The sequence below is a fragment of the Vidua macroura genome, chromosome 4, assembly GCF_024509145.1.
Source record: "Vidua macroura isolate BioBank_ID:100142 chromosome 4, ASM2450914v1, whole genome shotgun sequence".
Classification (NCBI taxonomy): Eukaryota; Metazoa; Chordata; class Aves; order Passeriformes; family Viduidae; genus Vidua; species Vidua macroura.
In genome coordinates, this window is record NC_071574.1 from 35,895,368 (window position 1) to 35,907,012 (window position 11,645).

Consider the following 11,645-nt stretch of genomic DNA (forward strand, 5'->3'; position numbering starts at 1 on the left):
CTCCCAACAGCCGTAGCTCGGCACTGCGGAGTCACTTGGTTTTAACTTCCGCAGGTTTGCAGCAAGGAACAACCCCATTTCTCAGGACTGCAAACGCGCTCATCTCCCAGCGCTTCCCGAGCTCCCGTCCCAGCACGTGAGGCGGGAGCTCCGCCCACGGCTCGTCACAAAATGGCGGCGGCGGCGCTAGGACCCCGCGGGCGCCACGGCGCGCGGGCGCTCCCGCACCAGGCAGGAGGCGGGTCCCAGAAGCCTCTGCCCCGCCCCCTTGGCCTCGCCTGCTTTTATTGGAGAAGGGCGACGTCAATCTCGCGCCTCCGCCTATCGCCAACGCTAATCTCCCGGCCCCGCCCCCCGCGGCCGGGCGCCACTTCTTGGGAAGTTGACGGCTGGAAGCGGCGTTTGGAGCGCGGCGCTCCTGGGTTCTGTAGCCCCCCGTGCCTTCGAGCTGGAAGCGGCGGGGCAGTGGTACGAGCGGAGCCCGGAGAAGCAGCAGGAGCGGCGGCCGCTCGACCCCTCGCCGCCGCCGATGGAGGCGAGCCTGACGTGCGCCGTGTGCCTGTCGCTGTTGGAGGAGCCGGTGACGCTGCCGCTGTGCTCGCACAACTTCTGCCGGGGCTGCGTGCTGGAGTGCCTGGCCTCGGCCGAGGCCGCCCGCCTGCAGCAGCCGCAGCGGAGCCCGGGGCAGGCCCGTCTCGGCCGCGGGGCGCCGGGGCCGGGCCCGGGCCCGTCCTGCGCCCGGGTGCCTTGTCCTCTGTGCAGGAAGCTGTGCCTGCTGCCCCGCGGCGGCGTCGCCGCCCTGCCCGTCAACACCACCCTGGCGGAGGTGGTCAAGCTCTACCGGTCCGGCGCGGCGGGCGCCGCCATGGCCGGGGAGGCGGCGCTGGGGCCGAAGCCGGGGTCCGACCTGCTCTCCCTGCAGGCGTTCGGGGGAAGCTGCCAGAAACATCCGAGCCGGCCGGTGCAGCTCTACTGCCGCATGTGCCGGCAGGCGGGGTGCGGGCAGTGCGTCTCCGAGGAGCATCAGGGCATCTTCCACTCTGTCAACCTCATAGATACGGTGTACCAGGAAGAGAAAGTAAGCGCGGCGCTCTCCGCTCTAGGGGTCTGGCTGGGAGGTTGGGCTGTCCACTGGAGATCCCACCGGGCACGGGTTGTTTTTACGCAGAAACACAGGAAAAAACGCGGGATGGTGGGCAGGAGAGAGGCAGAGTGCTAGTGCTGCTTTAGGGCAGTAAGGAGTTGGTGGACTGCCGGGTTGTGCCTTTCCGGGCTGCCGTCAGACTGCGTCCAGCGCACACAGGGGACCAGGCGTATTACAGCAGCAACAGATCTGAACCCAGTTTACCGAAGGATCTAGAGAGTTATTTTGGGGTGATGTCGGGTATTTGTTTGATTCTGGGGGGAGAGGTGTTGATGTTTGGTTTTGTTATTGTTGTTTCTCCAGGAAGATCTAACAACTCCAAAAACCCACCCACAGATGTTTTGTTTATAGGCTCTCTAGCTGTGATAGGTAATTTGGGTCACACATAATTACATATTTAGGGATAGATAGTTTGAGTGAGTAGTAATAAATGTATAAGCCAGATGCTTTACAGTCTGCATAAGAAGGCAGCTGCCTGCCATAATTGTTGGCTGCCTGGTTGTAGAAGTTGTGATTTTTAACAAAATAGGGACTGTTTGGGTAGAATGAGCTTTTCTTGCCCTGTGCAAGTTGAGATGCAGGGTGGTAGTTCTGTTGCGCAGTAATTGAAACAACTGCAGGGCAGTGATGAAAAGTACGAATATAAAAGTTTAAATACAGCACTGACTATTCTTTAAGACAAAAGTTGCTTTTACACTGATTTACCTTCTGCCTTTCCCATCAGCAATTGTATGTCACTTGGGAAACCAGGGGAAAACAGCCTTTGCAGTAGACATACTACTACATAATGTGAAGTAGTGATACTGCAGAGAAATAAAGGAGGAAGACTCAGTGATAATATTAGTTCAAACTCAAACAGAAATACATTGATTATGAACAGCTTTCTGTTTTAGCAATGTGAGGTATAAAAACAAAAAGTATCACACAATTTTTTGCCAAACTGGAATATCACCATTAAAACTTATATTGTGATAAATGTATGTGAGGGGAGGGGTTGAAAAAGTCTGAGGAAAACAATGTTTTAACTATAAAGTAGTCATTCTATGTATGGATTATAGGTAAGCCTAAGAACATTACTTTGAGAAACAGCAGAAGAAAGTTTGTGTACTAATCCAGGAAAGCATTAAATGTTATTAAGTGATGTTTTGAATCACGAGCTTTTTTACCATATCGTTCAGAATATCACAGAATTGATAGGGTTGGAAGGAACCTCTGGAGATCCTCCAGGCCAAACCACTGCCCAAGGTAGTGTCACCTGGAGCAGGTGACACAGAATGTGACCAGGTGGTGTTTGAATGTCTCTGGAGAGGGAGGCTCCATAACCTCCTTAGGCAGCCTGTTGCAGTGCTCTTCCACCCTCAATGTAAATAAATTCTTCTTCATGTTGAGGTGGAACTTCTTGTGGTTTAGTTTATGGCCACTGTTCCTTGTCCTGTCTTTTCAGAGGGCACCACTGAATAGAGTCTGGCACCCTCCTTTTGGCACCTGCCTTTGAGATATTTATATACGTCAATGAGATCTCCTTTCAGTCTTCTCCAGACTAAACAGGCCCAGCTCCTGCAGTCTCTCCTCATAAAAGAGGTGCTCCAGACCCCTGATCATCCTTGTGGTCATCCACTGGACCCTCTCCAGTAGCTCCTTGTTTGTCTCAATCTGATTCTAGATAAGCACTGAAATTATTTATTTTATGGAAGGATAAAGTTATAATTAAGTGTTTCAATTGTCTTGCAGTTAACCTTCTTTAGCATTCTGAAACAGATGAGGATAATAAATGAGAAGCTGGTGAATGAGATCTCAAAACGACCGAATGATGCAGATGTGAGTTACAAATGCTGGATATTGTGTGTGTATGTCTTTAATTCTCTTCTAGGGATAGTTTATTCACAACCTGGAGCATACAGGTGCTCCTTGTGGCATAGATGTGCTCTGAGCTTACTTAGAGAAGTCACTCTGTGTGGACATTGCTATTGCATTTACATCTGTTCTTGTGTTCTCGTGCTTCTAGATGATGCTGAAAAATGATGTGGAGATAATTGAGCAGAAATTCGGAGAAATTTTCAAAACTCTAGAAGTGAAAAAACAGCAATTACTAGAAGATGTTGAAAATCAAAGAGGTAAAAAAGAGAAAGCATTTCAGATTTGGAAGAAAATGAAAGAAACTCACAAGAAGACCATTGAGAATTTTTTGAAGGATTGTGAAAAGCTTGTCCATGAGTGTGATCCTCAGTGTTTCCTGGAGGTGATGGCATTTTGGTTTTGATAGCAATTGTCTAAAGAACTCAAATAGAGTCTGCTGTATTGTAGATATGATTATAATCGATCAGGAAAAACAAAGTCAACAAATGAAAAATATAGATTAAAATTACTTAACACTTCATACATTTTTTTATAACAATGTTTTTTTATTTTTAGAAAAGTTTGAGAAAGTTTTATATGCAGCTTATCTGTGATTTTTACTGTTTGCTTTCTTAAGAAATAGCATATTGCTGATTTCTGCAATGGGTCCTTTGGTGCCTCCAGATAAATGGGACGTTAGGAAAGAGCAGTTTTGACTGTCTGGTCAAGGACTTGTAAAGGAAAATTTAACTTTTACTTGAAGTAAAAGCAACTCCTACTTTTGGAAGAAATATTATGATTCCAGTGATTAGTATGTCACTAATCACTACCACATCTCTTTCTCAACTTATTCGTTTTCTTCCTTTTGTTCCTGCTCCCCCTGTTTTCTTGTCATTCCCCATCCCATTTTCATCTTCCTCCTATTATGTCTCCTGGTTTGCTTCATATTCTGCCTGTTACTTCTGTTCTTCCTCCACTTTGCCTTCTGTTCTTCCTCCACTTTTGCCTTTGGTTCCTTCTTAACTTCTTCATCTTTTTCCTCTCATTCCTCCCGTTCATCCTGTTCCTCCTTCTGCTATTTGTTTTCTTTTGCTTTAACTTAGCACCTCCCTGCCTGCCCTCTGTAACATTGATTTTGTTGTGTAAAGATCCAGTAGTGGGATCACCAGGTTTTTATAGGGAAGCAGCTCTAATCCAGTCAGGTTTTTTTCTTCTCTTTACATGTTCTTTGGAAAGTCTCATGTGAGCACAGTGTACTGCACTGCACTTCTTACCACTATTATATGCCTGATTTCAAACTAAAAGACAGCTTTTTTTAATAGTATAATAGCATATTGAGAGCACATAGCAGAGCCTTTCCTGTCCAAGAAATATAAAATAGTCCTTCATTTGAATGTTTACAAGTACCTGAACTTCTGAAACTGATCAGGTGACAATATGGGCCATGATTTGGCCCATGGGCTCTGAAGGAGTTCTTTTTTGTATTTATCACAAAATATTACAAGATAAATAATTGTCACAGACATACTTGTTTAGGTTGGGGTTTTTATATTTGTTTGGTTGTTATTTAATGTTAACAGAATTATATTCTATAGTTCTGTGAAATGAAGACAGGTACTTCAGTCTCTGAAGTATTTTGATGAAGTAATGACTTCCTGATAGTTGGAGAAATGCTCATATCTTAATTCTCATTTTATTTTTAGGTTGCCTGTGGCTTGAATACAAGGTATATTTTCTCATGTTTTGTTAGTTCTCTAATTTTCTTTCAGATTTTTAAGATTAAAAACAAAAAAAAAATAGCTATATTGGCTATCATAAGATAAGTAATTTTAATTTAAAACAGTATTGAGTAATTAAGAGATTCTTATAATCTCAGATTTTTGGATGCCCAATATTCCAAATTTTAGGAAATGTGTCAAGAATTTGAGTGACATACTATCTGGGATTAGAGATAATCAAGCTTTTGAATTATCTCCCTATTAAAAAGCGAATATAGAAATTCATTAATACTTGGGGATTGGATATTTTTCAGATATCTTATTTAAACTCAGTAACACTGAAGCATGCTTGAAGCTTTTACAGAAATCTTTCAGTGTAAGAGAATGTTTGGAGATTCTGAAGTATCTTTGTTTTTGTGTTGGTAGTGTACATACTCTGTAATGTCTTCTAAGGGTTCTTAATTACATTTCTGAGAACCTTTTAACCTGTATTTAAGAAAGAATATTGGAAATGGAGTTCTTTAAAATACATTGTGTTTCAGACTAACATTAACAATGCTCTCTGAAGGAATATAATTCATATTCAGGCAATGTACACTAAGGAAAGTGGAGGGGGTAATTTTTTGCTGACCTACTAGCACTACTTCTTGCAGTTTTCATTGATTGCGAAACCTAATTCAAGTGAACAATTCTAAGTAAAAAAACTAAAGAACTTAACATTTTATTGTAGACAGAACTTTTCTAATTCATTCTGCTTCCTAGCAATTTGTTTAATTTTTTTTTTTATTAGGCAGGTATCATTTAGCTAGCATGTAAGCATAAAGAAAAATATTCTAGTTGCATTTTTGGTTGTTTTTTTTTTTTTTTTTCTTCCTCTTCCAGAATGAAAACTCAGCTTGATGTGATGAATATAGCATCCAACTGGGAAAAACCACCAGTGTATATGCCAAAGAAGATAGATATCAAGTCTGTAGTTAATGAAATCTTAGCATTGGAGTTAACACCTGTGGATGTTAACATTGTTCAAGGTGGGGAAGAAGGACTTAATTAAGACAAGTTTTGGGAAGTCTAGAAATCTGGAACTTGTGGAACCAATTGCTGATAAACAACCTGCATTGCAAACACGCGCTAGAAAGCATCTGAGCAAATTAAATGGATGATAAATTCTTGAGGGGTTTTTAAATGCATTTTATGAATGTGCTTTCTCTAGCAGATTCCTAGGCTGTATGTTTGCAATCTGCAGTACTTTTGGTGTCCAGCTGATAGCGCCACTGTCAGGAGTGTGTTGCTGAACTAGACGGGCCTTTGTTGTGGTGTCATGCAAGTGTTGGCTATGCTCACATTAAGTGCCTTTACCTCACAGGAGGAGGTGTTATGTTTTCTGTAAGGCCAGACATTTCCAGCATTTAAAGAAATGTATTACACAGGCTTCTTGCTGTATATCACAGAAAATTCAGCAAGGACTAGAGTCTCACTTAGGGCACTATATTTTTGTTCTTAAATGGAATCTGTTTAGATGCACAGTAACCTTTCAATGTTTTCTATATTTAATATATTGTCCATCGCTATCCTCATGCTTTTTTCTAATAGAGCTACCTTACGAAGGAAATGAGAGCTCAACTCTATTTAAAGATACCTTAAAGCAGTGGCAGGACCAGAAGAATATACCCAGCACATTTCTTGTAAGTTATTGGCTATGTGTTCTTCAGTATGGTACTATTTTGGCTGTTTTGGCTTATCCAAATGAAATATGTCTGCTGCAAAATATTTTTCAGCCTGTAACAGGACAGGATGAAGCAGACGGTAGCAGGATCCCTACTCGCTTTATGTCAATATCAGAAATGTCAGCATTTCAAAATATGAGCCACGAGGTATGATTGAACATCAGTTGTAAGTATGGCTAAGTTACTATTTGTTGTGATGCAACTTTCTAAATAAGCTTTTAAAATGTTTTCAGTTTCCTCAGTAGAAAATTACCCTTACAATTCTAGAATGAAATCTGACTAGGATTAAAGCTGTCAGAATTTTACTCTTTTTTGCCTTTAGAAAGCTGAAACTTAATATTACTACTGACTTCAAATACTTGCTTTTATATTTAGTGTGGCTTCTTGAGTCACATCTGTAGCTTTCTAATCCAAATAAACTTCCCTGGTGTCTATTTGATGAGGCAGTCATCTGCCTGTATTCTGTTTTCTAAAGAATAGAGTTCCATCTTGTAAGACCACATAATAATTTGACATGAAACTGAATTCAGTCTCTTTTTTATTTCATTTCAAATGATGCAGTTATGCAACTAGACTTTTAATTTTTATTTCTTTTTACTTACTAGCAGCTACATGTGGGTGGCTGGGTATTGTTCTAAACAGAATGATTCCAGTTACAGTTAGTGAAACATGGCTGGCAGTGAATCACATTATGCATGTTCTGAGAACAGTAGTGACAGATGATTGAATTATAAAGTTGTTTAGGTCCTTTAAATACAGAATTTTTTTTTCTGCATTGTTTTGAAAAATACCTATTTTCTATTGCTGTTAAGAATGCAATTATATATAATAATGAACAAAACCGCCACCATCTAACTTAATTTCAGATGGCTATTTTTCATGGGAATTTGATTGAGAATTTGTTGCTTAATATCTAAGTTAGTGTTTTTATCTATTTTTGGGTTTGATAGTGACTTTAAATACAGTTTTCTGTAGTCTTCTCTTTCAAAACCTACTTTGTCATCAGGGTTCTATATGTATCTTGTTCAATTGTCTTTAAAACATTTTTTTCTGTAATGACTTGTGTCCTGTTGCCTTCCAGTAGCAATGGAAAAATATATTAGAAATTCTCTAGAGTACAGGAAAACTTTTCTTCAGGCTTAGTCACATGTGAGTTTTATAATCTCTGAATCTACAAATGCCATGTTAGATAATGTGATTTTTTTTTTTTCTGTAATTCTAGGAGCTACGTTACAAATACTATATGGAACTTCAGAAGCTCACCAATGTGTTTAAGACTCAAAATTTCCCTGCAAATAAAATGTATAAATTTGTAACTGCTGAGGCCTCCAAGAATAAGTCCTCAAGAACTCCTTTTATATCTTCACCTACCAAAGCAAATAAGACGTATAAAATAAAAGCGGAAGCCCTGCAAAGAGGAGGTGGCTTTGACAAAAGAAACTTTTCTGGAAGCAGTGCTCATAGCATCCCATCCACAAGTAGGATCTTTCCTGAAACAAATGGTGACTTAAAATTATTTCATGAGGGAAATGGCCAGGAAGTATCTGCTCCAGCCTTGTCAGATACTTCTCCAGACTTGTTAATTAAAGAAAAATGGCCAAGACAGGCATCAGCAGGTACTGTTTCCAAGGAAATGAACTCAAATTCTAGCACTTTATTGGACTTAAAGCCAGCAGCAACAGTGGCTGTTACTGCTTCAACTTCAGAATCTGTAGATGTTTCAGCAGAAAGACCTTCAGGTGTACCTTTTACTTTCAGTGCATCTAACAATTCATTACCAAGATTTAGTCGAGATACAGGTACATTTTCCTTTAAAAAGCAAGACAAGAGATGTGCTTTCCCTCAGTTTTATTTAGGGAGATATGATAAGGTGGATAAAACCAATAACCAGGATAAATATGGTCCTGAAACCGAAAACATAGTTTGTGATGCTTCAACAAGTCCTAATTTAGACTCAGCAGAAAGTGAGAAACCACACATTTTGTTTCCCTTTTGCAATTCAGAAAGAGATTGGTTTGCAGGATCGGAAGCTAGCAATTCATGTAAGGTGTTACCATCATCCTCATTTTTTAACCAATCTGAGAAGCCATCTGAGAAAGAAACATTATCTCACATGAGGGAAAAAACACCTTGTGCAAAGGAACTTGGAGGATACGGTACACAGAAACCATCTGTCGTAGGGGAACAAAAACCTCGCACCTCAGAATCCAGCACAACTGTAGCTTGTGGTACTTCAGAAACCAACAATGGAGCTGGAGTGAATGATGTCTCCAAGACCCCCCTTCTAACCAATAATTGTGCATTTTCTTTCAAAAGTAACTTTCCATTGCCTTCACCAGTATTTTCATTTGGAGGCATTCTCAGAAATACCTCTGATTTGCTGACTTCTTCCATGTTTTTTTCTGGAAACAGAACAGAAAAAATGGATAAGGAGAAGGTGAAATCTCCTGACAAAACACTTCTAAATCTAGGGAAACCTCTAACTTCAGAGTGTGCAGAGCCTGCTTCTCTTCAGAGTCATCCAAAATATGAAGGCTCATGTTTGCCTATGAACTCGTCTGAAAACCCTGAAAGCGCAGAAAGGCTTGGTGATGGTAACACTCCTTGTCAGCCTTTATGTTCAGGAGTCCTTCCTGTTGAATATGAGAATGCATCTTCCACTCAACTCACTGCAGCAACACAGCAACAAAAAATGGTAAAGGATGAAGAAACTGTTAGTGAAAACAACTGTGTGTGTCACAGAAGGGAGGATGAACCTGAGCCTGTACAGTTTCAGAACACAGCTTGTTCTGTTCCTGGCATGTGCAATGATCCATCTTTAGGAGGTTCTGTGCTTGCAGTAAGTGAGACAGGAGGAATGCTAAAAGACAGCACTTCTGACACTTAAGAGCTAAGTCAAACATCTGTCTCTACTGATACCAGCCATGCATCAGAATATTTTTCTGTTGCTGGAGACAAAATGTCAGGTATAACAAAATCAGATGTGAAGAGAGACTGAAAAGGAAAATAAGCTGGAATGAAATAAATGCTACGTAACACATTAAAAGGTGGGGATAGTTGTGATTTTACAGCTGTCTTCCCCACTTCTCGCCAATCAAAGTATCTCTGTATTGGAAACATAACTGCTTATGAGCAGTACAATGTAATTAAGTGATTTTTATAGTATAGTCATTATCTCAACAAACAACCAAAAATGTCGTGTCCTGCTCAAGACCAAAGCATAGCCATAGATGCTGCATCTTCAAGAATGCAAACCTTCTGGGGTATGTTTGGGGGATAGGGAACTGAGGTGTCCCAGAAAGCGAGTTGGGTGAAGCCTCGGTGGCAGGAGGTAGTGAATTGCTGTCTGTGTGCAGCACCACTTGCACTTAAATGGGTAAGAGAGCAGCCAAGAGCATTCACCTCACAGGCAGGGAGGGAGGAGAGCCACAACAAAAATAAAGGATATTGAAGGTGTTACTAAAAATTGTTTTGCTGGTCTCCCCTTGGCTGCTTCCTTTTCTGTGATGTGTTAAATGTATGTTGAAGGTGTAAGTTCGAGTGTAATTTCCATCATTTCTCTTGTTCTTTTGAAATGGAAGCATCGTATCAGTGTTCTTGTTACACACTGCAGAAGGATGTCAGCTACACTTCTGAAGTGCTGCTTTCAGGAAAAAGAAACATCACAATTAAGTTTCAGCTCTTCTTGGCAACAGTTTGGGAATACCTGGACAGATCACCTTGCTGTTTCATTGAAAGATTTTGGAGAACCTAGCTTTTAAAACACAAAAATTTTCTTTTAAAATCTGTGTGTAATGACAAGAAAAAAGGAAAACATCACTTCTTACTATATGTATTAGCAATTTAGAATTCATGGAATTAATCTAATTCAAAGTAAGGATAAAAAGACCATCTTTTCTACTTTGCTGGCTATTTGGTTGGATCCAAGAGATAACTGTGCTTTAGTTATTGGAATACACAGACAGTAGCACTGTTTCAGAATAAAGTTCTATTTTGTTTACTCTGCATGCTTCAGCAAAAGCTGATGCTAGGCTTTAAGAAATTAATTCTGTATTAGATATGTCAACTGGCAGTATTAAATCAAAATGCAGGATATTTAATATTCCTTCAGAAGTTTTCACTGGCAACTAGAAAAATCAATAATCTGCAAATTGCCTCTGCAACTCTGTAAGAAAAATACTACTTAAATTTAAATCTCTGCAGTCCTTACTAATATACTTACCGTAAATAAAACTTAGAGAAACTATTATTCTTTCAGGAAATGTTGACCTAATTTCATTTGTGTTCAGTTCTTGGCCTCAGTTTTTCTGTGGCAGTGCATTCCTTTATTAAATGTGCTGAAAATTATTAAATGTTTCTAGTATTTATCACAATTAATACTACTTTTCTGTCTGCATTATAATAAGGAAGGTGGTGAAAATTCTCATTATGGTTAGTCTTTTAGTTCTTGACATTCATCTCTTAAATCTTACTGTATTTCAATTTTCTCCTAAGATTATTTTCTGCTGTTATCCCTAGACATTCTTGTCATGTTCTGCATGTGTAAGAGAGCAATGTTAATTCAAATCAATGAAAGACAAAGGCTGAGCAAGATGATAATGGCAGAGAGTGTCACAGGTGGAGGTTGGTCTCACTCTAACAAAAACAAGAACAATTTTAGAGTCAGATGAGGCGCCTGTAAAAATCATTTTACAGAAAGTTGCAAAAAATGTTTTTTTCTACACTGACAAAAAAATTCTTAATGAGCTAGGTTTAATCAGAAACCATTAAAAGTTTCTGAAGCTTAAGTATTTTCAACCTGTCTTCTATTAATTTCTGTTATTTCATGAGCGTTTGATAAAGTTAAACTTCCATGCAGATACTTTGTCTCTTAGTGAAAAGATACCATCATAGACTCATAAAGCAAATATACTACTATGTACTACTTTGAAAGTAAAAGTTGTGGGTGTGGGGGTTTGCTGTAGTCCTGGGGCTGCTTTTCAAGCATTGTCCAAGTGCCTTATAGCTCAGCATTCAAGTTTTACAGGGCAGATCAGATTCACACAGAAACCCCCAGCATGAAGATCCTTGCCTACTCCCTTGGCCATACTATGCTGACCCAGAAGGGAGCCCTTCCCCTGTTCCCTGAAAATGATATGAGATTCAGAATAACCTCTGGGTCTTAGGCATGCCTCCTCCTGACTACTGTAAAAATTAACCTTTCCCTGGCTAGAAACAGGACAG

At 40.2% G+C, this 11,645-nt stretch overlaps 1 protein-coding gene across 1 annotated transcript; it reads left to right on the forward strand.

The window, feature by feature from the left end:
- Positions 1-325: 325 nt before the first annotated feature.
- LOC128805906 (uncharacterized) lies at positions 326-11,279 on the forward strand. Its single transcript, XM_053974892.1, has 8 exons — positions 326-1,078; positions 2,876-2,962; positions 3,150-3,383; positions 4,684-4,706; positions 5,581-5,726; positions 6,289-6,380; positions 6,474-6,569; positions 7,645-11,279. The coding sequence occupies exons 1-8, from the start codon at positions 530-532 to the stop codon at positions 9,307-9,309; spliced, it is 2,892 nt and encodes a 963-aa protein (XP_053830867.1). The 5' UTR covers positions 326-529; the 3' UTR covers positions 9,310-11,279.
- Positions 11,280-11,645: the final 366 nt, after the last annotated feature.